At 47.7% G+C, this 27,926-nt stretch overlaps 2 protein-coding genes across 2 annotated transcripts in view; one reads left to right on the forward strand and one right to left on the reverse strand.

The window, feature by feature from the left end:
* The window catches only part of LOC141746608 (uncharacterized), a 29,909-nt gene extending 23,531 nt beyond the window's left edge, over window positions 1-6,378 (reverse strand). The window contains exons 1-2 of the mRNA XM_074595450.1: window positions 6,291-6,378; window positions 1,927-2,114 (exon numbers count right to left, since the gene is read on the reverse strand). Of these exons, the coding sequence (XP_074451551.1) occupies window positions 1,927-2,114; window positions 6,291-6,331 (229 nt within the window). The 5' untranslated portion in view covers window positions 6,332-6,378. The remainder of the gene's footprint in view (window positions 1-1,926; window positions 2,115-6,290) is intronic.
* A 7,442-nt stretch (window positions 6,379-13,820) lies between these two features.
* NDUFA10 (NADH:ubiquinone oxidoreductase subunit A10) overlaps window positions 13,821-27,926 on the forward strand; it is a 41,469-nt gene continuing 27,363 nt past the window's right edge. The window contains exons 1-7 of the mRNA XM_074596144.1: window positions 13,821-14,060; window positions 15,142-15,310; window positions 15,899-16,114; window positions 16,927-17,013; window positions 19,790-19,911; window positions 22,484-22,563; window positions 26,357-26,411. Coding sequence (XP_074452245.1) covers window positions 13,980-14,060; window positions 15,142-15,310; window positions 15,899-16,114; window positions 16,927-17,013; window positions 19,790-19,911; window positions 22,484-22,563; window positions 26,357-26,411 — 810 coding nt within the window. The 5' untranslated portion in view covers window positions 13,821-13,979. The remainder of the gene's footprint in view (window positions 14,061-15,141; window positions 15,311-15,898; window positions 16,115-16,926; window positions 17,014-19,789; window positions 19,912-22,483; window positions 22,564-26,356; window positions 26,412-27,926) is intronic.

The following is a 27,926-nucleotide window of genomic DNA, read 5'->3' on the forward strand; positions in this document are numbered from 1 at the left end:
GCAGTTGGCATCTCCTGGGCAAGGACGAGGGACTCTCACAGTCACAGCCACACTTGGTGGCCTGCCAGCCACCCTCAAATCCTTTGCAGAGGTAGCACAGTGATGTGATGCTCCAGCACTGCCCCGTGGATGGGAGTCAGAGGAACAGGAGGGAGCTGCTCTGTTTCCCACCCAAGAAACCAGCTCTGCTGGAGAGATCCCACCATTGCAGCACCATGTGTGAACTATAGCTTCAGGAGTAAGAGCTGAACTGTCCACAACTCCTGGGCTTGGGGAGAGGTTCCTCAGTGGGGTATGGTGTGAGCACATCAGTACAAAATTTCTGAGGGCAGCCAGCAGGTCTGTGCACCCAGTGTAGCTCAGCTGGCCTCCTCTTTGCAGTATTTTTCATGCTCATAAAGGCTCATGGATGATGTGTGGTGTGTACAAGGGATCCTTACTGCCCAAAGTCAAGGTCTGCAGAAAAACCCTGGAACCCCCAGCACGAGTATTTTCACCAGCAGTAACTATCTCAGATATACTGACTGCTGGAAAGCCAGAGGGCAATCGCTGCTGTGACCTGTGAGCAGGAGGAAGGGAGCTACATGCACATCAGGGAGAAATACATCAGAGAGACCCTGTTGCCAAGAGCAGAAGCGAAATAGCAGCAACGTCCAGCCACAGTTGCTCTCCTGCTATGGTTACTGCCCTGTACCGGGGTATCCACAGTGGCAGGGCTGTGGAGGGGCAAACGCAAGGAGATTGGCTTTCCAGGCGCATCAGCTCAACCCTCCATCCCACAAATACAAAGCGGGGTCTCTGGGTATGAGGCATCACCCTCAGTCTCCTGGGAACACTCATTAGAGAAGTATAATAGACCCACCACAGCTGAGCCCAGCAAGGCCAGGGTGGCAAGCACAGCAGTAAACCACCAATGTATGAGACACCCCTCCATAAACACACCCCCTTCCCCCTCCCCCAAGGAAGAAAGGGGAGAAAAATAAGCTAACAAGATGCCAAACCAAACAAGGGCCTCGGGAACAGCCTTGTTTCGCTTGCCAACCTCAACAAGCAGAGCAGCCCCGTGCAACATTTCCTACCCCACCTGCCCAGTAGACACAGCAGCCCACAGGTCGCAGGGATTTTTGATTTAATTTAATTATAAACTGCAGTTCAGTTACATGAGGGAAATGTTGCTGTTCAGCAAGGCACACTGTTTTATCTATTGGCCCCTTCACCACAGACTGGTGGGAACGGGACACCAGAGGGTTTTGGGACATAAAGGAGGGGTAGTACAGTTGCTAATGAGAAGTAGATGGTGAAACTTTGCAGGAGGTTTCAGCTGCTAGGCAGGCACCCAAGCTGCTCCCCCTCAACCCAAGGTGCTGTTTCTCTGCCAGAGAACCCCCACAAAAGCAACGGGGCCAGGCTCCTCTACTCCCAACACTCCCACAACCTCTCCTGAATCACTTGCCTGCCTGCTGTCCACCTCTGTGACCCAAGTTTCCAAAACCCAGCCGGGTGGTTTCACTTTCCTAAGGGTATTGCTTTTCTGAGACACCAACCACCCATAACTGACTGAGGAGTATTAGATTTGGGTGTGCAGCATCCCCCTTCCAGAGAGGACATGGATTAAAAATTGGTGTCATTGCAGGAAGAGGCCTGAGAAGTAGATATCCCTTGAAAACAGCATCTCTCAGCAGCTATTGCCAACTCCGCCACATTTCTGGAGATATGGCTCTTTCTTGCCCAGTTTTCCAGTACCTCAGCTAAAGATCTGAGGCTTTAACAAGGGTCTAATATCACAACTCATCACCATCGTGTCTTCAGGACACAGAACTCTCTATCCCAAGGCAAACGTGGCTCCGGGGGTGGGAAGTGAGCTGTGCAGTGGGAATTGACCCCAGGAACTTTTTCACCCCTCACAATACCAACACCAACACTCACCCGCCAAGTAGCTCTTCAGCTTCATGTATCCAACAGCCAATCGGAGAACAGAGAGTTTATCAAGCCTGATGCGTACATCTTCAGGGAAAGGTAGCAAGCCAGTCAGCTTGTTCAGCTCCTGGTTGAGTCTGTCTCTATGCCGCTTGGAGGGGTTGGACTTCACACCCTCAGGGGGTGGCGGTTTGGGGCTGGAAGAGGCAAAAGAGAGTTTAATCAAACTGTCCTGTCCATCAGGCTCTTTCCAAACCCAGTGTTGACTTTAGTGCAGCCACAACAGCAGTAAAACATCAGGTGGCCAAGGTAAGCCCATGCGGCAGCAAGAGCAAGCTCCAGCAAGCCCACATGGAGGAGACATGGTTATCCCAGCTGGCCTCCTTACGCAGACTCAGGCCTGATGTTCTCCAGCTGAAGTGTGGGGCCCCTTAATGTGCAGCCTGGCTGAGAGAGCTCAGCTGGATACTACAGCCTTGCTCTCATCCTTGCTTCCACCACCAAACGCTGGCAGGGAAAGGGACAGCGAGGGCAGAGACCTACAAGCCATCAGAACATCTCTTGGAGGTCTGGTTACTTTTCCACCCACACTCTGCTTTGCATACCCTTCCCCTCTTCTTCCTCATCCCATACCCTTCCTACGCAGCAGGTCTCTTCCTGGGCATGCTCCACGTGAGGTCCTCACCCATGGCAAGCACTACCTTGAGTTGCTCAGAGGATTCAGATAGCTGTTCTACTTGCTCAGGACCTTGGCAATGAGCACGCTAACTAACAGCAAGAATGGAAAGTGGGAAGGTCCAAAACCATTTGTTTATTTGAATTTATTTCAGTTAGCTTCTGAGTTTCCTCTGACTGCTCAGAGCCTGAATCCATTGCTTTGCTTAGTAATATTACAAAAAGAAACACACATGAAAGCCAATGACAGCACTTGGACAAAGAGACACTACATAGGTTGGTTTAGGAAACAGCACTTAGAAAACAGTAGATTTTAAAAATTTGTTTTCTTCTGATTTCTGATCCTTTCCGACAGGCATTTCCAACAAAAAACAATATCTGACACCAAACTTGGGCTCTGAGACCAACTCTCAGTCTGCAGGAGGAGTAGGGGCCACAAGAGCAGCTCTGGTCTGTCTTAAGCTCACATGGGGACCTGTCTCCATCAGCTGCAGTTACCACACAAGCTGCAACTTAAGTCACAGCCACAGCAGTAAGAGGTTAGTTAATGACTTCAAGTCTTGGATGTCACCTTGTCTCCTTTGATTTCTAATGCCAGTTTGAATTCTGCCTTGAAAAAAACCCCTCCAGGCCCCCACTCTGTATTTTAGATTGCATCCCCCAACATGTGACCCATACTGTTTTGATGTAATTTGTCTAACCATAAACTCCCTCTCTGCAGGCATCCTTGCTTCATAAAGCCCCTTCGGGTAACAGGATCTGCCAGTATTTAGCAGCAATTTAAGCTCTCCCCTCTATTACCACTCTCAAATCTCATCTGGCAGGACTGCTCACGTGTGTGACAAGGGAGGAAATGAGCATTAAACGAAATGCAGTGAGACACTTGTTGACTTGTCATTGCAGAGAGCTACCAAAGGGGCTTCCCAGCACAGATGGAAAATTGGAGCATTTCTCTGTAAAAGTTCATAGAATCATGAAGTTCAATCAAGAAGTTCAATCATGCTGTTTTGTAACATAAACATGAGGAGGGATATACCCTGCTTCTCAGAGAGGTCGGGTACAACTCATCACCAAACTTATCCATACAGGCGGGGCAAGGCACACTGGCACTGATGCTTTTATGTACTCCATTAGCCAGCGGCTTAAACACTTTTGAAATCACAGTCACTCATCAGGAAGGAAAAAAATTACTCTGTGTCTGATTAAAAAAAAAAAAAGATAGGTGAAGAAAATTATCCTGAGTTTCCTCAGATACCCTTTTAAGAAAAAGTCTTCTGCCCACTCACTACACAAATCTAGCCCACAAACAGCCAGAAAGAGGAGAAAAAGAGACTGGAGATGAGCAAGAAGCGCTGCTCTATATGGGAGCAGGTAAAACACAGAGGTGTAAAAGGGTCTCTTGGATAGTCTGGCCAAGCACTGACGATGCTCTGGCTGAGACACGTGGAGTGACACAGCCAGCAGCAAAGCACCAGAAGGCTAAAGGAGCACACTCCAGCATCTCTGTCCCTGTATGTCCCCAGCTGCAGCACACAGGGTGCTTCATGGCCACCCTTGAGAGGAGGGACGAGGAAGAGTAAATTGGCTCTGGTGATGCCAGGCAGCTCTTCTGGCAGCCCATTTCCATGGGCAAATGCTGCACCCTATGCCCACGAGCTCCCAGGGCCAGAGGCTCCAGCTGTAGGGATACCACAGGGAAATAGCTTCCCAGTGCTCACCACTGACAAATCTGTTCACTCTCTACCAGGCAGTTATGAATCTCCCAGGAGAGGAGCCAGGAAAACTGCCAGCCCCCATCACACACACACTTACCAAAGGAAAGGCACTGGCTTCAGCACAACCACATCATTGGCCACAGAGAATCTGCAGAGGCCAGAACTGCAGGTAACACTTCCCCCCCCCCCCCCCCCGAAACAGTGAGGCTTGGTCTAGATGTTTAAAAGCTGTTTAAATTCCCTGCCCTGAGGGCTGTTTCCCTCCATGCTGCAGGGCAAAAGCTCTGGCATCTCTGCCAGCCCCAGGCACCAAGAGAGGCTGTCCCAGGGAGCGCTGCCACCTGAACATAAACCCTGGCATTCAACGAAGCAGCTCAAGACCCACGCGACAGGCAAGGAAAAGGCAATTTACAGAGGCCTGAGCCCCCATGCTGACTGCAGGAGCCCTAAGCATAGCAGTCGTAAGAAACAGATACAGTGCAAGGCTCAGCGCAGCCGTGCCACAAAGTTCACAAAGAAGCCACTGAGAAAAGCTGCTGATCCTGGTGTGGACGAGACAGAGCAGAGCAGCAGGGAGAGCTCTGCTCCGAGCGGGGCAAAGGCTGTGCTGCTGCTGCAGTGGCGTTTTTCCCCAGCTGCCCTTTGAACAAGGATCCCAGCAGGAAGTTCACCACTTTTGCAAGCTGGCAAGTACTAAGGGTTATTACCTATTAACAACAGCTGAGGCTGCCTGGGCTGACATACTGTCTCCTAATTTTTATTTTTTTTATTTTTTTTAATAAGTAAAAAGCCCTGAGCAAACTGCAGAGGGACTAGAGAACTCCTAACCCTATCCTGCTCTCCCCACCTATCTGGCTGCGCATCCCACAGCTCCCAACCGGACCCTGCTGCAAGACCTGCCCAGTCACAGAAGAAAATAATCTCTCCTGATTCCCTGCAGTACCAGGGATCAAAGTCTCCTCTGCTACAAAAAACCCACCTTCTCCCACACCCTGAGCCACACAAATCCAGCTGAAACCTTCAGTCTGGCCACACCACCCCCACCATGGGGCTGGAATTACCACTCAAGGGTGAGCAGGAGAAAGGTTTGAGGCAGGGCAACTATGCTTGGCATCTTCGCACTTCTTTAAGACTCCCTAATGAACACCCAAGACAGGCTCTGGCTCACCTTCTCACTATAGATCCACAACGTTGGTGCTCCCTTCTTCATCCCAGGCTTGGGCTCAGCTTAGCATCTCACCATACGTTTATAACATTGAAGTTCCCTCCTCCATCCCAGGTTTAGTCTCAGCTCATCTGTCTCCCCTGAGTGACTCCCAAAAATATATATATACCTTTATTTCCTATACACCTGGTAACCTGAGGTCAACAGGCTGATGTGACTTCAGAGCAGGTATGGGGGGAGGCATGGGGGTCCCAAAGTCAGGAAACTCCAGCGACACATTGTGGAAGCATTATGAAACAGCTATTGAGCATCATGTTAATTAATTATTGAGGAATAGGAGATCTTTCAGTAAATAATAATTGCTGTACATTTGATTTGTGCAGGGACTGAAGCATAGGCCAGCCCGCAACTCAAACAAGAGGACAGCTGAGCATCTCAAACTCCCCAACCAGCTTCCTCACAGGAACACTGGGGATGCAGGACAATCATAAGTGGGATTTTTATTTTTCCTCCAGCATGCCAGAGCCTACGAAGCATTAGCTCCAATTAACCCTAATTAAAACAGAGCCGCCCGAGCATACATCTCCCTACCTCTTTTGCTTCTTCAATGCCCTCATCAGAGCAGCTTAATGCGGCTTCCCATAACCAGTTTGGCTCTCACAGACTGGTTTTCTGCCCCCCCCGCCCCGACCCACACACCTGCCTCAGCTTCCTCCACCTCCCCACCGGCTGCAAAGCTGCCGCCCCCGGCTGTTACCGGAGGAAACACCCTCCCCGGAGCACGCCCGACACCCACCCCCTTCCCCCGCTGCACCCACCTCTTCGGCACCGGCTTCTTCCTCTTCCTCCCGGCGTACATCCCGCCGGCAGCGCCGAGCACCGGGCGGGCGCGGAGCCGGCGGCGGGCGCTGGGGCAGCGGGCGGGCGCGCCCGGGGGCGGGGTTTAAGGAGGACGGCGGCGGGGCGGCCCCCGGCCCCTTCCCCGCCCCCCCGGGCACCTCGGACCGGCCCCCGGCGACGCACCGGCCGGGGAATGGTGGAGCCGAGCCCCCGGTCCCAGGGTCAGCGTGTGCGCAGGGGACAGCCGGCACCGTGCCCGGAGGGTCACCGTCCCCGTGGGCAGGGACCACCGTGCCCAGAGGGTCACCGCCCCCAGGGAGCCACCAAATCCTAGGAAACACCGTGCCCACGGGCCACCCTGCCCAGAGAGCTGCTGTGCCCCTGGGCCACCGTGCCCAAAGGGACGCTGTGCCCGGGGAGGCCACTGTGCCCCAAATGCCACTGTGCTCACAGCTCACTATGCTTATGGGCCACGGTGCTCGTTAGCCACCATGTGCAGGGGGGCACCAAGTCCTGGGATCCACCATGTCTACGGGGCACCAAGTCCTGGGATCCACCATGTCTACAGGCCACCTCTTTTTTCTGCCAAAGATGACCATTTCCAGTGCAGTTTCCATGCTCCCCTCCTGCTGCACTGCCTGCAGGATAACGTTCACCCACTGGCTCATGTTGGTGGTCTCCATACATCATGTCCCTTCTGCAGCACACCTGCCAGCCCCAGCACCTCCCAGAGCACCCAGGCCCATGTAGCCCCGGAGATGTAGTCCTACCTGACACCTGCAGCCAGAGAGGCCAGGCGGAACTGGAGGCACCTGAACTACTCTGTTTCAACATTGAGATGTTTTGCCATGCAGTCACCATGAAAAACGAAAAACTGAGCAGGAAGACGTAACAAACTCCTTCGTTGTCCCGCTGCATGGAACAAAGCTCCCCTTTTTTCCTGCGTAGGTAGCCCTGTGTGCCATGACTATGGGGCTTTGCAAGATAAGCCTCCCCACCTCCCAGAGTCTGATCTCCATGCTGGTCCCCATCCAGGAACAGCCAGCCTCTTGCATTTCCTTGTTTTTGCTCTTACACTCAAGAGCCACCTTTAGCTCTGTCTGTGAAAACAGGGGCGGCAGAGGCAGGCAACCACGAGCACAATGGACAGACTGTTAAAACAGGCACAGAGACATCACAGCTAACCATGTTTTGTTTTTTACCACAAATTGTTTGTCTTAAAAGTCAAGCCTGTTTATGTCCCAGTGGGAGGAAACCATGGTAAACCATGGGTTTTTTGATGGCTGTGTTGGTGGTATAGGCAGCTACATGCCACGGCACAGAGTGGCGGTACAGTGAGAGGCGAGAGCCCCAGGAAGACTAAAGACGAGGAAAGCAAATTTAATATTTCACCTGAGGACCTTCCTGGCCTCCAACTACTTTCAGACCAGGAGGATTCCTCAGCCAGACATGGTTCCTACATAGTTATGCTCTTCGAGGCTTCCCTTGAATCCCTGTAAATGTTTAGCACCGTTTAGCTACGAGTTGCACAGCCCAACCATCACTGCACAAAGCCCCACCTCCTCCGATCTGGTTTTGAAGCCTGGCTTCCACCACTAGTGTGGTCATTTGGATCTTTGATTGTCCTTGTTTGCCCTTCTCTTCCATCTTTTTGATCCTTGCTGAGTTGACATTTTCAGGGATAAGACGTCACTCCTGAGGGGTAAGGCTCAGCTCAGAGCCCCATGTTTTATGTGTCTGCGTGGGACTGCATATTCCCACCTACATCACTTTTACAATTACCTACACTGAACATGACCTGCTGTTTAATTGCTCTGTCCTGTAGGACCCCTTTGACCCCTTCCTGCCATCCCCCTCTGGGTGAGTAACCGTCACCAAACACAGACACCTCACCGTTCATACCCCATTTAGGACGTCGACGTCAAACAGCTGTTTCCAGCACCAATCCGGCAGAGCTTGACCTCCTGGGAACAGCTCTGTCGTTCCCACGCAGGTACAGAGGAGCATGGAGTGATGGTCCTCCAGAGTCAGCCCATCCCCTTCCCTGGTCACCCCTTCAGCATCCTGACAGCCCTACAGCCTTCGCTGCCGAGTATTTCCTCCCCTCTCCCTGGAGAGACTTGCCCGACACGCCAGCATGTTGCAGACAAGAGCTGTTAAGGATAGAAAGCCAGACCCAGACACGTATGTGTTGGGGTTTTTTTCAAATTTGCAAATTCCAGGGATAAGTTCTTGAAATGAAACTTGATTGGTTCTTGCCAAGGGGCAAAGCAGAAGCAGCTAATGGTATCCAAAATGTCCCAGGTCAGCAGAGCTGATGTCAGTTTGATGGGGAGTCTCTTAATACATGTGTTTATGACCCTGCTAGACCATACCTAGAGACCCAGTATTTAGCTTTTTAATAAGGCAGGCAAAGATCCAGCTCAGCCCTGGAAATTGCACTCCAGCGTCTCTATCAAGTGGAGAAGGGAAGCTGTGTGAGGAAGGTGTCCCAGCACCGTGGGATCCCCAGCTCTCGGGGGTCTCAGTGGCAGGCAGGGCCGTAGGAAGGCAGTTTCCAGAGCCCGTGGACACCCCAGGTTTGCAAAGTGCGCACACGGTCTCTTGTTCGGCCAAAGCCCTCCAGCCCCTCTTTGCTCCCAGTGCTGTCCTGGACCTCTCCTCCCCAGCTTCTACAAACCCCAGAGTCTTTGCAAGGCAGCTCTCCATTGCTGTCCTACACCTACTGATGGCTTTCCTCTGGGAAAAAAACACCTGATTTACCTCTTTCCGCCCACTGGGGGTGGACTTTGTGTCAGAGATGGAGCAAGACCTAGAGCAGTTTTAAGGAAACCGGCTTCGTAAGGCATCTCCTGCAAGGCAGAATCAGGCGTGGGGCACTACACGTGTTTCAAGCCTAAAAATGAGGTACCCTCTAGGGGTGTCTGCTGAATGCTGCAGGGAGGGGGCTGTAAATGTCCTACCTGAGCTCCAGGCCCCAAAATCAGGTGCCTGGAGCTGTACTGGACGAGAGGCAACAGCTATACCTGTTTTCTCCCTGCTCACCTGCCTTGGGTTGCATCATACATGGGCTCACAGAGGTCTTGGTGGGAAGGGACCTCTGTGGGTTTTCAGTCCAGCCTCCCACGTGGCGCAGGAAAGGCACGAGGCACGAGCGTCTGCGGGTTTATTCCAGTTTGCCTGTATTCATCTCTCCTGTAAACACGTGGCTGGGAATAAGTGATGTGTGAAGGGCGATAAAAGTGCCTAAACGTAATCAGGGTAGCAGAGGGACAAACCTCCACTCAGCAAAAATTGGTAGCCCTGCCTTGTCTTTGACGATACTCATCATCTCCAGCAGACAGCTGGAGGTCAAAAGTCTGTTATTGGCCTTCAGCAAGGCACTGATTTTTAACCTTCTCTGCAAGACATGGCAGAAAGGACTTCTCTTGACCAGTTCAGAAGGCATGGAGATGCTCAAGCTGAAAAGGACAAAAATAACTTGTCTCTAATATCGAAACAGGCCCGGTGTGTCACTGAGCATTTGCTGTGCTCAAGACTCAGTGCTCAGCATTCACTTCCATCCCAGCTCCCTGCCAAAGAGCAACGAGAGCTGGGGGCAGGATGCGCCACGGGTGCCCTCCCGAAAGGTGCGCCTAGGGGAGGAGATGGTGTCAGCATGGGCAGCCTCCGGTAACGGCCCCGGGCAAGATGATCTAAGGAGTATGGTTCAGCCTGGGGGAGCCTAGGAGCAGCAGGAGATGGAGGCCAAACAAGAGACAAGGCTGCACTGTAGATCCAAGGTCCATCTGGGAGACATGACTGGGCAAAAGGCTACCTGCAGCGTAGGTCCAAGGTCCACCTATGCACAGGGAGGTTAGAAAGGGACAGAGATAGGTAAAGGTACAGCCCAAGACCTAACCTTGGTGCTTGGGGCTGACAATAAATGGAGCCTACAGAGCCACAAGCAGAAAGTGAGGTTGGCCAGGGCCACTAAGACCTGCTGGTGTTTGCAGAGCCCTGGTAGATGGTCCACCAATATCCCTCATGGAGAGAGGTGTCCCTTAAGAAGTGCTGTGGGTGCCGGGGGTCACCATGGGGTCAGGGTGACACAGAGCCAGGGCAGGAACATGGCATGGGGGCTTGGACCTGGGACAGAGATGAGGAGTCACAAAGATGCCCCAGAGGCTGGATGGGGAGGGGGTGGGAGTCAATGCTGAGGAGCCCCAGGGCTGGAGGTAGTTATGGAGCACAGGGTCACAGGCAGGCAAGGCTTGGGGGAGTGAAGGGGAGCAAGATCCAGGGGCCCCACAGGGGCAAGGCCCTGCAGCATCTGAGGGCCAGGGCTCATGGTGGAGGCAACGAAATGATGAGCTGGGAGCCAAGGAGGACCCTGGCACATGCCCCACAGCCTCCGCTAGATGAGGTTCAGGACAGGGTTGAAGCACGGCCATCTCCCCGGCAGCACTAACGAGGAGCTGCCCTGCTCACCCACAGGTGATACAAGTGCCCAAGGAGAAAACAGACTGGTGTCTTATCTGACAGTTGAAACCAGGAAATAAATAGACGAAGAAATCTGATTATTGGAGACTGGTCACAGGTTAGGGAGCAGCGCCAAGCCCTGCCACGTCAGCAGAGCATTGCAGGGACTAACCCTGCAGGTGACAGCAATGGTTTTCTGCCCACCCAGCTCTTCAAGCTGTCCTGGAATGGCAGTGGACATGCTCTGCAAGGCAGCACAAGCCAGGACTAAGCCTCCACTTGCTCGCTTTTCTGCGGGAGTTTCTTTTCCAGCAAACCAAAGAAACCCCAGCCCAGGGCATGTGGTCCTAAGTACATAGGAGACACCTGGTATGGGGCACAGGTGTCTCCTCATGTCTCCTTGATCCTTCTTCTTCCTCCCCATTTATTTCAACAAGGCATTTCCAAGATCTCAAAGCTTGGTCAAGAGCTGAGCATTAGAAAGCCACAGTCTCTGATTCATTCAGAGGTTTCTCTGCTGTTTTCCACTCCTTCACCAACACTGGAGGTCAGGCTGGCTGGGCAGATGGATCTTTTCAGACACAAAGCTCTCAATGCTTCCTGAAGCAGACCGGTTTCTCCGGCGGTCCTGTTGGCAAACATGGAGCTCAAAAACAAAAAAGGAGAGGAAGCAAAACTGCCCACATGGTTTCCAGCAAGCATGCGTTGCAGCGGTACGGAGGCAGGAGCAGCGTCTACAGAGATGCTTTGAATGTGATACCTTGAGATGTCAGCAGCCATTCCGAGACTCTCCAGCGAGCCTTGGGCAAGATGGGGACTTGTTGGACCTCATAATACGGCTCCGTGGGACAAGCCATGGTGGCAGGCAGGCAGAAAACAACTTTTCTTGAGCATTACCCAGCCCCATCTTGTGGCAAGGACCAGCAAAACCTCCAAGAGCAGCAGCAAGGTTTGCCACCGCCACGTCTGCCTGCTGTGTGGGCATGAGAGTGGTTTCCTGGACGTGCCTTCTCCTGCCCTTTGTGCCTGGTTAAGGCATGCCCTCTCCTCCAGCATCCCCCATCCCAGCCGCAGGCAGGAGTGGCAGGGTTGGCCCGAGCTCTTGGCAGCTCCAGCACGTGCACGTGTCCTCAGCTGCTGTCATCTGAGCCCTGAGCCTGAGTGGGCTGCGGGGTTTGTGCGAACAGGCTGGGCACGTCTTGACTGCAGAAGCACACGTTGCTGGGTTATCACGCATATACTCTCTTTGCCACCTCATTGCGGTCTCCGTTCCTGGTCCACCTTTCATTTCTGGAGGCCACCAAGGTAGCTTACCACCTTCGCTACTGAAGGAGGCTGAGGGAGCTCTGCCACAAGCAGAGAACAACGGTGAGAAGCACCAGGGCATCCTTCTCTCTGCACAGAGCAATGGGGTCCTCTCTCCATGGTGGTTCCCCACCCCAGGCTGGGAGCCGCTGGCATCACACAAGGGATGACAAATGGTGGACCTTCACCATCCTTTTCTTTGAGAACAGCGAGAATCCATACAAGAATGGGATCACTCAAAGGTGCCAGCGTGGAAGGTGTTACACTGTCCCCAGCTAGCAATAGCTGGCAAACTCAACCCAAATCGAAGGCCCCAAGCACAGGGTGGGAAGTGGTTTAGATGGGGAACTGCAAACTGTCCCAGATCACCGGCTCCCATAGAGCTGGAGAAGGAGGTAGATATTGATTTCTACCTCTTTGGCTTTGTATATCTGGCATGGTGTGGAGAGCCAGACACAGGGGCCTTCCTTCTAACAGTCAGGCACCCACCAGTCTGGAATGGGGAGTGGTAGTCCTGCCTGCCCCGGTAAGAGAGGGGACAGGAATTGGGGTTGCCTTTGATGTCCCCGGCCAGCAGTGAGGAGGCAGGGGCAGCACACGAGCTGCATCCTTCACATCCAATTACACGGTGGCTGATGGAAAGTGACATGAGGGACACAACACGGCTGGTGTCCGCTCGCATCCTATTGCAGCCGAAGAACCAGGAAGCAGTTAATTTGCAGTGAGCCGCGGCTTGCTTTCCTAAAGCCCAAGCCCTGAACTTCCCACTCTTCCTGACTCACGGAACCAGTGAGAAGCTTTGGCATGAGACCTCCCATCCCTTTCAGCCGAGGGGTCACCGAGGACATCTGTGCAGCAGTGTCATTGTCCCACCACCAGTTCTCCTCCCAGCGCCTTGGGACTTGCCTGGGGAACAGTATTTCCCAATGTCCCGGTTTGAGCGACACAGGAGTAACTTCTCTTCTAACGCTGGGGAAAACTGCACTGTTGGAAGACTCTGGTATCTGAATTTGTGAAAATATTCACTTCATAGCCAGCTACACTCTGTGGGATTCAAGGACTCGTTTTCAAGCCTTGCCAGGTGTGGGGATGAGGAGGAGCGAGACCTGGGCACTTGACCCATGCTGGCCAACAGGGTTATTTCCTACCATGAATGTCACATTCAATATAAATCAGAAAGTTTGCTGCATAATTTGCTCTCTCCCCTGATGGCGATGATCCTGAGCACTCCTTGCCCTGGTGCCGCAGCCCTGAGCCCTTCCCTTCCTCCCGAAGCCTCAGCGCTCAGTGTCCCACATTTGCTGTCCCCTGCTGGGACTGCGCGGCTTCCTGCTGATAGAATTGGCTGACTCTAATCCTTGTATATTTTATATTAGTGTCGGGATCAATACTGGTTCGTCAGTATTATCGTTAATTATTTAGTCTTATCCTGTTAAATCTATTTATATTTCAGCCCTCATGTTTCCTTGTTTTTCCGCGATTCCCCTTCCCGGCTGGGGAGGGGTCACCGGGTGAGGGAACACCTGTCTGAAGGGCAGTAAGTTGCTGCGGGTTCTCCCAAACCATTAACGCCCTCGGAAGTGCCTTTCTCGGGCAGGGACGCCACGGTTTGGGGACACAGCGCGACAGCGGCCCCTGCCACCTCCCTGCGCGCGCTACCTGTGTGTGTCCGTCCCCCCCCGTCAGGGGGCGTGGCCTGAGCGACGGGGGCGTGGCCTGAGCGCGAGAGGCGTGGCCTACGCGACGGGGGTGTGGCCTGAGAGAAGGGGCGTGGCCTGCGCGACGGGGGCGTGACCACTCATTCCCTCATAGCCCCCCCGCAGGCTTCTTCTGTGACGTCATCACTCAGCGCCCGGCCGCTTCCGTCGCGGTGGGGCCGGCGGCGTCTCCTGGGCTCCGCCATGTCCTTGTGGCTGAGCAAGTTCGGCCCGACCGCGGCCGCCGCCGCTCGGGGCCGCTTGGGGAGCGCCGTCCTGCCGGCGGTGAGCGGGGCCGGGGAAGGGGGAGGTTCCCCGCGCCTCAGCTGTGGTTCTCTCGGCGGCGGCGGCCGCCCCTCGGCGCGGCCGGTCGGGCTCACCTTGGGGTGCCCGGGCCGCTGCGGCCTCCCCGCGGAGCTGGCGGGGGCTGTGCCGGTAGCGCCCTCTCTCTGGGCGTTAGGGGCCCCTGAGCCGGCCTCTGCTCGCCGTCTGTGCTCGGGGGGGCCTTGTCTCCGGGGAGCCTTGGGGAGGCCCCAGCGGCGGGGGGAGGGTGGGCTGGGCTCCTCCCGAGAAAGGGACATTCCCAATGGATGAAGGCAGGGGCTTTGGAGAGGAGGCGAGCTTTAAGGTAGGGGCTCAAGTAAACAGCTGAGGCCAGAGCGAGGTGACCCAGTGACCTTCAGCTTGTGAATGTGATCTTTGGCAGTGCGAGCAGAAGAATATTAAATAAAATCTGACATTTTGCTCAAAAAAACTTTAAATCTCACTATATTGCTCAAAATAAGGATTATTTAGGTTTTACCAAGGGCTCTGTGCGGCTTTGCTGAGCAGGGTTCAATAAGGTACTGCCTTCAGCTTCACAGGCCAGGTGAGTATTTCTTTCAGCCTTTGTCCAGAAAGGAGGCTGTAACTGTCCTGAGAGACAGGGAGAGAGTTTAATGTTAACATCCACTGAACAAACAAAAAACACAAGTAAAAGCCTGCTGTGAAATCTCCCTTGGGAACGCAGGGCATGTCATATGTCTGTGGCCTTCAGTAAGTCAGGGAAGTTTCAGTCATTGTTGTAGATTTAGAGCAAAGAGTTTGGGCAGAGCAGCCCTGCTTCAGGCTTTAGCCACACTGAAAATTGGTTTCATGGTTTCTGTCTTCTCAGCCTTGCATTTCATAAACAGTTTCTCAGCCCAAATACTGCTTCAGTTGCTAAGCTGAAATGGCAGTGCTAACTTTACTGTATGAAAATTCCTTGTATTAGATGTGCAAGTGCGTACCGTCTGGCATGTGCAGAAGATCTGAAAAAGCTGTACTTTAAGGATGCCTAGTTCGGCTAAGAACTGAAATAGGCTAATTTTGTTGTGTTTTCTTTCAGGCAAGAATTCATATCAGCCCTGAGCAGAACTTGCAGTATGGCTGGCTTGCTTATATGTTGGGAGACAGAGCTACAAAAAAGTTTACTGAATACAGCAAAATCTTTACGGTGGAGGGAAATTTATCTTCTGGGAAGGGGAAGCTTGCAAAACAAATAGCAGAAAAACTAGGTACATCTTTATTTTATCTATTTCTCTGATAGTTAATAGAATTTAATGGTGTAATTGTGGGTCTTGTGTAAAGAAAGATAGTTCACCAAACCAGCAATTCTTGACTGGCAAATTATTAGTTAGGCAATACTGCTGTTACATGGAAGGCTTATAGATAAGGGGAGAATAAAATGTTGGTGAGGTCTGAGATGAGGATAGGATGCTCGTCAGATCTGTAGGATGAAATTTCAGTTCTAATGAAGTCAGTTTGCTTACTGAGCTCCTAGCTCTGGTGGAGTCACTGAGCACCTTCAGAGTTAAGATTTTCCGCATGGGTGTGTGCAGAGCATCACGGTGATCAGAGGATTGGTGGCAAAATGATTCTGCTTGGAATGATAGCTCAGCTCTCGCTGGGGTGGTGAAAGGTGGCAGTATTTCAAATTAGGGTTTGTCTGCCCTTTGTGACGTGATTGACCAAAGGACTCTGTGCTGTTGTCAAGAGCTATTTAAAGTATAGCTATATATTTAAATTAGATTAATAGATGTTTACTGTAAATGAACAAGACATTATTTTCTTTGGTACTCTGTGTTGGTTTTCTTTTTTGTCAGGAATGAAATATTTCCCAGAAGCAGACATCCACTACCTAGACAGAATCACGGGAGATGGAACCCTGCTGCATGAGAAATTTAATGGTTTCTGTCACCTAGAGAGGTTTTACAATGATCCGAAATGCCCCGATGGACACTCTTACCGACTGCAAGCTTGGCTATTCGGTAACCGTGTTTTGCAGTATGCTGATGCGTTGGAGCATCTGCTGACCACAGGTTAGATTTCACAGTAAACTTCACTTATAAATTTAACTTCTGAATACGAGTTGCGAGTAGGCTGTTTTTAAATGCTTGCTGGTATCTGTGTTTTAAAATGAAAGGTTCTTAAATTGTTAAGCTCTTTTATTTTTTTCCCTCTTAATGAGTGCAGGTTAAAAGCTCATTTAGAAAAGTACCTTGCACGTTTTCTGTTAAAACAGTATCTTAAATAATTTCTAGCAAAGGAAATACATACCAGGTATCAATTTCATTACTTTTAATTTGGCAATCTTTGATGATTACTTTCAAAAAGACACTTTAAACTTACCAAGATAGCTGTGAGTTGTACAGCCTCTTAAAAAATCTCCATAGACTTAGTTCCTGATGGTGTTTTTAGTTCAATCTTTTTGATTTCATTAAATACTATTTTGTGGCGGTGTTATTATTATTTGAGTGTCTTCTGGTGAAAAAAGATTTCCTATACCAACACTGATTTACCTGTTGCTTGTACTTTCATCTTTTTTAGAAAATACTTAAGAGATGTGAATGCCAGAAAGTTTGACGCATGTTTAAATGTACTCCTTAAATATACTAATACTTAACCACTGTAGTGATAGGCACAGTAGGAGAATATATGGGTGAGACAGGCATGTTCAGTATGCGTATCCAGTACGTTTGTCCAAGCCAAAACCTTGCTCTTTTGTTTTATTTAAAAATTCTAGGAAAGCATTCAGAAAATTGACTGTAAGAGCAGTATTGTCTTTCATTTTAAATGTTGCTGCCAACAGTCTCTTTAAGCCTTGCTGACTGGAGCCTACTTTCAATTGCAGGACAAGGTGTGGTGATGGAGCGCTCTCCTTACAGCGACTTTGTGTTTCTGGATGCGATGTTTAAACAAGGCTACATTCAGAAACGATGTAAGTTACTTGCATGCAAAAGGAAGTTATTTTGCCATAATCTGTCAGAAGTGTAGCAGTCTTTGGGTACTTAAAGGGGGCCTACAGAAAAAGTGGAGAGGGACTCTTTATCAGGGAGTGTAGACGAGGGGTAACGGTTTTAAACTGAAAGAGGAGAGATTTAGATTGGATATTAGGAAGAAATTCTTTACTGTGAGGGTGGTGAGGCACTGGAACAGGTTGCCCAGAGAAGCTGTGGATGCCCCATCCCTGGAGGTGTTCAAGGCCAGGCTGGATGGAGCTTTGGGCAGCCTGGTCTGGTGGGAGGTGTCCCTGCCCATGGCAGGGGGTTGGAACTGGATGATCTTTAAGGTTCTTTCCAACTCTAACCATTGTATGATTCTGTGATTTGAAACATGGATGATAGGACAAATCTGCAACCTCAGCAGATTTGCAGGTGATGCAAAAGTGGGCAGGTAATGGTTGGGCACACCATATGTCTTTGGACCCCTGGAGAAATGGCTGGATGGTAACCTCATGAAGCTTGACAGAAGGGAATGCGAAGTCCTGCACCTCAGAAGGAACACCTGCAGGCACTGGTATATGCTGCAAGCCAACTGGCTAGAAAGTTTTGCAGGGGAGGACCAAGTTGAATGTGAGACAGCAACGTGCCCTTGTGGCAAAGGATGCCATGAACATCCCAGGTCTTGCATGAAGAGGAGTGTTGTCAGCAGGTCAAGGGAGGTGATACTAAATCTGGAGTGTTGTGCCCAGTTCTGGGCTACCGGTTGAAGAAAGACAGGGACTTACTGAAGCGAGCCTGGCAAAGGGCCATGAAGGTCACTAAGAAGCTAGAGCATCCTGTGTATGAGGAGAGGCTGAGAGCGCTGGGATTTTTTTGGCCTGGAGAAGAGAAGACTCAGGGATGCGTATAAATACTTGATGGTATTTATGTGTATAAATACTTAATGGGGAGTAGTATTGGATGGAACCAGTCTATTCTCATTGGCACCTAGTGAGAGGACAAGAGGCAAAGGGCCTCTTCTGATTCTGTGGTTTGGGGTTGTGGGCGCTGAGCTCCTGAGCAGCGCAGTGTTACTGTGCCGGTGCCTTGTGGGCAGACGCATGGAGTCTCCATCCCTTGGCTAGGAATGGAGCGGTTATGTGACATCCATAGGAGACCAGCCACAGCCGAAACATGTGCATTTACAGCTGAACAAAAGTTTAAAAGTCTGTAGAAAACAACTGTAAAGCCCAGTCATCAGCTGACACATTAGTAAGCTGCTATGGAAATTCTTGTTTCTGCCTGTTCTTGGCAAATCTGGTATTTTGGCTACTCCTGAGGTGAAGACAATTGTTTCCCTGACTGCCTTGTGTTTCTGCCATTTTGTTTGATTTGGCTTAAATTTAGGAGGTGTATGTTTCTCTTTTTAACACCTGCTGTAAGTTGCAACTTCTTGCTGAATGAGTTTGAGAGCTGGTTGTGATGAACTGTCTTACTGTTTCTGAGTTGGTGAGGCAAACAGAGCCCAGCAACCCACCATTTATATTTAATATAAAATTCCAACAACAAGCAATGGATTGTACTGAAATCCTTAAAAAGCAAACATTTTGATTTTTGAGAGGTACTGCTGCTTATTGTGGTGCCAAGCACAGTGGGCTTAAAATTTTTTCATGAACTGTTTGAATTTGAAAGCCTGGCACTATGTTTCTAGCTAAGCTGATGAGCCGTATTGAGGAAAGCTTGCACTTGAGCTATGTTTGATGGAGCCGGTGCAACTTAAATTTGAATAGATGCTTCCCCTGAACCTCTGTGGCTTCCTAATCACCAACTACTCCCCCAAAAATGCTTTAGACTATTGATGTGGTAGAAGAATCCAGTTGCGCAGACATGACCAACTCCTCTCAGATACACTTTTTTCTGTATGGGAAGGTGAGGTCCTCCAGTCCTGTCCTCCAAAGTGGAGTCTGGTGGTTGTGTTTTTGGAGAGAAGGTCTGCTGTTGCTCATGTAGAGCACGGAGCTATTGAGTAACAGTAATGCAGAATAGTCCTCCAATACAGGTGAAGAGAGAAACCGCTGGGTTGGTGACCTCTTGAAATATTTGCTTTACCTCAGCGGGATTTTGCATATGCATCGGAGGACAAGGCAAATGCCTTCCTGGTCCTTCGGCTTCCCCCCGTGGTGGGAAATAGAGTACTTCTTGCAGAATCTTCTTGAAGCATGGAACTTTTTTCCCTTGCTATGCTGTCAGCTTTGTGGTAGGACAGGGCTGTTTATTTTGCGTGCGAAACTGTGTCAGAAGGCAGCCCCAGCTAGTGGTCACCTCAAGTGACCCAAGTGCTGCAGTACCTCCCTGATATTTTGAGAGGCTGTCTCTAAACAATGGTTTCTCTAAACTTAAGTCAGAAATAAATCCCCACTTTGATCTGATTCATATATCTCAGTGCATGTACCTTTTTAGTTTAATTGTGTTTTACTTTCTGTTTCTGGAAGATTGTTAATTCTAAAAACTTCCTGAATCCTATTTGAGGAAAAACCTTACCTAAAGTTGCTGCATCAGCCAGGAAGAGGAGACTACAAATACAAATGAGGGGAATGTGATTGATTTGCAAATAGAATATGTTTACCAAATGCAGGAAAAAACACTTGAAGAAATGATTGCAGATTCATTACCTGATAAATTTATGACTTTAATGCTGTTCTTATTGTACTTGTCCTCATTTGCAACACGTGTATGTGTTCAGCTGGGCTGCCTTTAGCTTTCTGGTGTGCTTGGTTTTGGTTTTTTATACAGGTCTCGATCACTATAAGGAGATCAAAGAAGTCAGCATTTGTGAATTCCTGCAACCTCACTTGGTCATTTATATAGATGTACCCGTCCCAGAGGTGCAGAAGAGGATTCAGGAGAAAGGCAAGGTAACTTTATCTCTTGCCACCGTTACTGCCTGTTAATATCTGCTTCAGTTGTGCCCTTACGTGTGAGTCCTGTGGGGTTTCCTGCAGAATTCTGCTTCTGAAAAGCTGCTTGTCCTCTTAGGTGTAAGAACTGTGTGTTGCTGATGACTCTATGGGTATTCTGGTACGCTTGCTCTAAAAAAAGCAAAAATCAACTTTTTTTGATTGCATCAAAATGCTGTCGTTTCTGTAATGAGAAGCTCTGTAAAAATCATCTGTCCTTAAAAAAGAGCCTTTGTAGCTGTTGTTTCAGGAGTCATGTCTGGGCAATATGCTTCTTGTGGCATTCTTTAAGATTCTGTGCTGCGCAAGTGCCAAAAACCCCAACTGGCCGTCCCCTTCTCCTGCTTCCCCAGTTGACTGCTGTTTCGGATCTGTGTTGATGTTAATGTGTGGGTTGCTTGTGATCAGCAAGTTCAGTAACTTTCTGAAATTAAGAAAATTGCTGCTTGATGCTTTTGTGTTAACACGGCAAAACCACCAATTTTAAACTTAAAACCAATTTTATGTAGATATTCCATGATATATAAAAGCCAGACTAATCTAATATAAAGTTGATAAGAAATACAGTTGCATCTTATCACTAGTGCAACTGCAATCTGGTCTGAGCTCATGGTAGGTGATTCTTACCTATTGTTGATCTCTGACAGTTTTGGAACATTCTCGCTTTTGCTCTCAAAACCCTTTGAGGGTGGCATAGTTTCTCTCCAAGATGTCTTTTTCTAAGTCAAGGTACTGTTAAAAAGAAAAGAAACTTAACTTAATTATGCAGTATTGTCTTCAAATTACCTCTCATTATATTAGTGTAGTGGATTACTGGGTTATTGAAATATTCTTGTACCAGAAAAGCTATAGGCTACTTCTGTATATTGACTAATCTAAGGTTTTTGGTTTGGATTTTTTCTTCCCCCTTCTGTGATATTTGGACATGTGCTTGTAACTGTTCTCAGACGTGTTACAAGGATTAAATGATGTTTACCCTCTTCAAAGGCTAAGGGAAATAATTGTAGTTAAGTATTTAACTATGGAAACCCTGATAGATGCAAAGAAAAATTTCATTTATTATTACTAAAAAATTCTCAAATCTCTGAAATGCTTGGTGATGGCTGCTCTTCTCAAAGCATATATGTTAGTGTGCTAGGGTGAGCTAGTAGCGTTTCGTTTTACAGTTTCCTGCTCTTTTAAGAGGGAGTCTGATGATTACCGAAGAGAAGGGACTTGAGTTGTAAATGGAAGGCTGCCCTTGCTGCTTCGTGATCTGCCTGGCCAGAGTTGCTTAGTCTGCGGTTGAACGACTCTCCTCTTCTGCCCTCCGGCAGTTTAGGCCATGACTGAATGTGTGTCTGTGCTTTAATGAAATAGATACTTCTGTATAGGAAAATCATGGCTTTTTTGGTTTAGCAACTTCAGTGACAGACGCTTCTTAATGTAACTTGAGAACCTGTGAGTTCTTTGCCCTTGTGAGCAAAGAGGTAGTGTCATTTTTGAGACGTTCTGGCAGAAATTGCTGGTGCAGCTGTAGCTTCCTTGGGGCAGTGGCACTGCTGAGCACTACTGCTTGTTTGGAGATTGTACTTTTGGGAATTCTGCCTTCGTGGTGGGTGGAGTGTTTCATTAGTATTCAGTGCGCTGTTGTTGCAGGGCACTGGAAAAAGAAAAACCCTCCAATAGGCCCAGCAAGCAGACATGCAGATCCTTCTAACATAATGGGCATCTTGGATGAACGTTTCAAGCAGGAAACGTAATTAATTTTAGGATTGAACTGAAGGAACACATGGTAGATTAGAGAAATTCCTGACACTTTGCAAATGTGTCATTAAAGGACACTGTGTAGAAGATAAACTGTTTAACAGCAGGTATGATATCCATGAAACTTCAAAGAAAGATTTTGGAGTGGCTGGTTGACCATGCACTTGTCTGAAACTATGGAAATGGATGCACGTTGGCCCTCTCATTGAAAAGGCGGACTCGGACAATCTTCTGTTTTCTGGATGATTATATATAACTTCCTTGAATGTGCAAGTAGCTAGGACTGATCAGTCCTTGGAATGCTAATCTTTTTGAGGCTGTTGATGGATGGTTCTCTTAGTTTATGCAAACTCAGGGGAAATTAGGTGTTCCTGTAACAAACTGAAATAAATTGGAAGAAAGCTTTTTCACTTTCATATTCTTCTGTTTAACCTCCCTTTCCCTTTCTAGATTCCCTGACATATCAGAAGAATCTTACTCATGGCTAATCATTAAAACCGTGGACATAATAGTACAGGGCAAAGCAGTGATTAATGTAAACTGACTTGTTCCTTAGAGTACTCTAGATATTTAATGCCATCTAAGAAATTCTGAACATCCTAAATATCTCAATTCTTGAAACTTTCATTAATATTTATGTGGTTCACTTGGATGTTTGACTGCTAATACAAGAGTGAGCTCTTGGCAGATGGTATATCAGCACCTTCTGATTAGTCTGGAATCTGTGCCGGTGGGGAAAAGAAAGAAAACTAATTTCACAACATTGTTTTCTGTTTGGTTTTAGCCATATGAGAAAAAGGTGTCTCCTGCGTATCTCCAGAACATTGAGGATGCTTACAAGAAAACCTTCTTACCAGAGATCAGGTTAGCAAACCAAAATGTTTTGTCTCTTAAGTCTTTGAGTAAAAATGTGTGCAAAACCTAAAATCTCTGCCAATATAAGCAAATAAAATCATGTCATGTGAGAAATCCTCCTTGTGCTATGTGGTACAATGTTATGCCCTAATGATGGGGCATTGTGTCCATGGCATAACAACTGTATACTTATGGGTAGTTACCTCTGGCGTTTGAGAAGCCTGATGCCAGTGTTAGAATATTGGAAGATTAAAAATGAAGTCTTTTTAGGTGTGAACTTTACAAAGTAATGTTTTTTTGACTCCTTAACAGATTCAGAGTGGGTGGAGTGTTGTGCAGTTGTAAATTCATTGGATTTCATTCATTGACCTACCTAATACGTTGCAAAGCTAATGAGCCCTGATCTGCAGTGTGTTTTTTTTCATCCTGCTCTCTTGGGGCATTGCAACTTTGCTGTCGTGGAGTCAGATACAGGGAAGCATAAAGTTTTTCATATTTAAAAGAGCACTTCAGGAGCAAATCCAGGAATACAGTTTTTCTCTGCAAAAAACGAGTTCTGTCTCCCATTCTGACGGTGTTCTGTATGTGGTTGGTGTTGACACCTTTGCTTCTCTTTCTGTTAGCTTGCAACAGTGGTTGGAGTGCTTTCTTGGACTCATGTCCAAAATGCCACAGCTATAGCTTGGTGTTTGTGTCACCTGAGGAGAGTGTGATGCAATATAAGCTTTTCTCAGGCCTTTTTGGAGAGTTTAGAATTTTTCTCTCCTAAAAACTCCTTTCATTTATCATAGCTTTGGCTAGTTTCTTGGTGTTGGTATGGAGGGAGAGGAGAAAGGCTTTCAGTTAAGGGACCGTTCCCTTTTTCTAGTTCTTTTTCTCCACCTCATGAGGCATATATCTGATAGCCTTCCATGTTTGAAAAGGATTTGATGGGCTTGTTGGTGCTGGTAAATAAAGACCGCACTGTTGCCTGCTCTGGAGACTGAAGGTGTTCTCTGGGATCCTTTCTTTCTCTAGCTGGGATGCAAGAATGTGTGCACTGTAAACTTGAGATGAGACTACTATAGTTTGCCAGCTATCCCAACTTTTATAAAAGAGCTCTATCAAAAATGAAATTGTCCTAAAAATCTAAAAGTATGTGAATGTAAGCAATCCTGGTCCCTCATAAACAAATAGCTTTCTGTAAGGGGAAGCTCTCAAAGGTCACAGAGCCAGGCCTACTTTACATCAAAACAATCTGTAATTGTGCGAGGTTTGGTGTGTGCATGAAGCTGATTGAGTTTCATTTAAGTCAAAGTAGATCTTCAGGTATATTGTAGCCTGCTTGTTTCCCCTTGTTTCCTTGCTCCATCTCCCAGGGTAAATCTGGGCACTGTCAGCAATTGAACTGGATAACTTCACGTTAGGCTTGTCTTTCATACAGCGCAGAAGTTGTTGGTGTGATGTGTGGTCAGCTGCCTCCCAGTGTGTCCCTCACAGGTTAGTGGTTAGCACATGAGTCTCTGAAGGAAATGGGGGCTGAGGGTGGGAAGCCTTGGGACTGTCATCCCCCTGGGGGCAAAACTGTTTTGAATTTACTGGTGAGGAGAAAAATACTGCTGCTTCTTTGGATCAAATCGAGCTTCAGAAATACACCGTGGTGTTTAGTGAGGCTAAATCCTAGACCTGGTCCTGCTGTGATTTCAACTCTTTCCCCCTTGTCTGTGCATGGTCAGTAGGCTTGTTAAGCAAGCGCCCTCTGGTCGGTATCCTCATCAGCGGATGGGCTTGCGGTGGCTTGTCAGATCAATCTTCGTGCTTGGCTCTGAAGAAGGATGTCTCTGTCCCCGTGATGTGGGGGAGGCTGTGAATATGTGAAAGTTCAGCTTTGCACCTCTCTGGACCTCACTGATGGCTTGCATGTTGGATAAATGTACAGAAGCTTCAACCGTCTTTAACTGTTTGTTTGCTGGCTCGCAGAGTGATGCCGTGAGCTATACTCAAGCCTGGCTGTTAGTCTCCAGGCAGACTAGGAAGTGTTTGATTCCCTAACTCTTGAGGATGAGCAAAATCTGGTTCAAACAGGCTAAAAAGAGTTATTATAGGCTGTTGAACAAAATCCTACGTACTTTCCATGTTCAAGCTTCTGTTTGCTTGTTCCCTTTTCTTGAAATGGAGCAGGAAAATACTCTGTGTTGTTACTTAGCAAAATTCCTGTTACCTTGTTCCATTCAGTTGGAGCAACTTGATGCTGCCTGAGGTGGTGTTTTATAGTGAATGTTCGGCTATCTTAAAATTGGTGTTTCCTTTCTAGTCTGACGTAGTTATGAGTGACTTTTAATGTTTCTTTTGATATTGATTTGTGGGCCTGGTGCTGTGGCAGGTATTATCTCATAATTTTGAACAGCTTTTGTTTTTTGCTTGATTTTTCTTTTTGTGGAAAGTCTTCTTGGTTATTCTTTCATATCCGGTGCTGCTTCCACTGAACAGCTCTTTTCTCTTAATAAGAGCCCTAATAATCTGTAGAGTATCAAGTGATTTATCTACATTGTTAATGCAGTTGCTAGCATAAGACTCTGGTGAAGTCTGACCTCTCCCTTTGTTTACTGACAGTTGATATTGGAGCTGTGAGGAGGTGTGCGTGTTGAAGATGTGAGTAGATGTGTTAAGCTCTCACAGTAGCTCCTTTGAAAGGAGGCTGTTTACTTTCTTTCTGTGACTGAATCGCGTTAGGCTTTCTGCTTTGCTCTCAAGTTGAGAACAAACTCTTTAAGTAGTTCTGCTACTAGGAGCACCAGTTGAGTGACTGCAAGAGCTTGAGGATTTGTAGGAAAAAAGGCATTTTACAAATGAACTTTTTTACCAGAGCTGTTTTGACTGACCAGTGTTAATGCAGATGAGGAACTAGTCTGGACTGCTGCGGTTATAAGTTATTTTGATAATGTGAATACTTAAAGCAACTTAGATGGCCAACCTTAATCCCGATTAAACTTGAAAGTGGTTGTGCTAAGCCAAAACTCTGCAAATTCTTCTTCATGCTTTTCAGCTTTGTTGCATGGTGTTTGATATACCATACATAGTGAGCATCCATTCTGTTTTCTCCTAAGGTTTTGTTAGCTAAGTGAAAGGTCTTCCAGGGCAGCTGGGACAGATTTGGCAACAACTGGTAATGAGGGTGACTGTGCGTATGTAGTAGTGAAACACGTTCATATAGGAACTCCTATCATGGCTCCGCTCTGCAGGTAACTTTTCTACGAAGGCTGCTGTATGAATAAGGGAATCTTGTAACCAGCGAGGTATTACCTGTTTGAAATGTTTTTATACTTACAGACCCCGCTGCCTGTGTTGTATTGGCTCAGCTAGCTCAGTCTTAGTAAATGATGAATGAATGTATTCTTCTCTTAAAAACTACCCGCAGGTATTAATATATTTGTAGAAAGGAAGGTCTGCTGAAGTTCTGGGTTAGACTGGTTAAAAATTTCACTAGGCTTCAAATAGATTGGGAAACTGTAATTGAGGCAAATATTCCCGTTAGTGAAATGGAAACAAATTTCATAGGTGGGATTTTTTTTTTGAACTGAAACTATATAGATATCACAGGGCATTTGCCCCTTTTAAAAACAATTTTCCACTAGGAAAGGAGCAACTTGCAGGTCTGATAGGAATTCTATTGCAAGAACTCTGTAAGCATTCTAAAAAATTGTAATGATTCTCATTCTGTGTTTGTGCCATTTAACTTCACTTGTGCTTTATTTTGAAGCAGGGTGGCGAGGATGAGTAGAGCAGTTTTATCTGGGGAGTTCAATTTTTTTCTTCTTTGCAGTGAGACCAGTGAAGTTCTGCAGTACACAGCAACTGAGGCAGAGGATGTGGAGAAGGTAAGAGTTTGCTGCATATATTGACTTTTTTTTAAACTTCCAAGACGAAAATGTAAAGAGAACATGTCCTTAGTTAACTACTTAATGCATTTAGTATCTGTTGCTATGGCAAAGATCTGGGCTGGGTCTGTACTAGAGTATTTTGATGAGTGAAGTCACTTTGTCAGGAGAGTGGAAATCTCAGCCACCCCATCCCTTTTGCCAAGATACCTGCCTGGCTGAGCAAGCAAAGCCCCCCTTTAGGCCACATGATTATCACTAATAACTTTTTTTAGTCTTTTGTCCAGTGTAATTTATGCCAGGTGTTTCCATATTTAGTTTGTTTTTCCAAGCAAATCCTGGGTGAGCGGTGGAAGCAATATATCCTGAGTCCTTGCTGGACTGTGCAGTGTTTGGCTGTTAATTCAGTGTCTCTGTTTGAAGTGGCTGGTGGGATGGGCAAGGTTCTGCATAGGTCAGTTTGGGAACTAATGATGTTAACTAAGAGGTGAGTCACCCCCAGCACTCAGCTGAGACTTTGCCTACCAGTGTAAGGTCTGGCTTTTGCCGTTGTGCAGCTTCCTATGATCCAGGCTGGTGCACAGGTTCCTATGTGATAAAATACCTGTTTTCTAAAAGCTAGTCATTATTTGATGAGAGCAGAGCTGTTGTAAGCTTTGTAACCCTGGGTTATTCATCTGCATGAGTTAGCATGTGGTATCTAAACTGCAGTTTTTTTTTTTCTCCAAATGGTTTTGTCAGATGTGTTAGCCCTTAACCAACCCAGATAAATTGCATTCTCATTGCTAGAAATAAGCCATCTCTTATCTGATGGGATTAACTGCTTCCTCCTACTCAACTGTGATTTTTTTTGGAGTAGGTGTAATATATTTGCCTTAATTCAGCAAACATTCTTGCTTATGGAGTGTTACTAGTGGGATAACAGAAGCCTTTTTCTTCCCCATTGTTAACTTTTCTCTGTAGCTGCTGTCTCCTGTTGGAAAGAGCAACGAGGTTTTTGTAATTCTGGACAGGTTTGTAGTGGGCCCATTTCAGTTCTAGGGATGACAGTTACATGGTGAATCCCTCACTGGGATTGAATTCTGCAGTAGCAATAATGATCTGAGCTGAACTAAGAACATGTTTTCAGATATGTCTTGCTGACTTTAGTATTTTCATCCTCTGTGTTTCTTGTTTGAAAACTTTGATAATCCTTCTAGAGACCAGTTAATGTTCTTTCCTCTGTTAGAGGGGAAAAGAAATATGAAGCTGGTTATATTGCATTTTGCTTTAGGAAGTAGTTCCAGACCTTCACACAGCAGTATGTGATTAATTCCTAAATGAGGTGGGAAGAGAGAAGTGGCAGGGTAATTACTTTGAGATGGCAAACTTACCAGTTTGGGGAAGTGTAACAGGCTTTCCCAAATCAGATGCAAAAGGAAAACAGCATCTGGTTTGCTATACCAGCACCATGCCCCAGGTATGGCATTCAGCAAGTAGCAGACCAACTTACTGCATGTAGTTTTTGGGCAGCAC

The sequence above is a fragment of the Larus michahellis genome, chromosome 7 (assembly GCF_964199755.1).
Source record: "Larus michahellis chromosome 7, bLarMic1.1, whole genome shotgun sequence".
NCBI lineage: Eukaryota > Metazoa > Chordata > Aves > Charadriiformes > Laridae > Larus > Larus michahellis.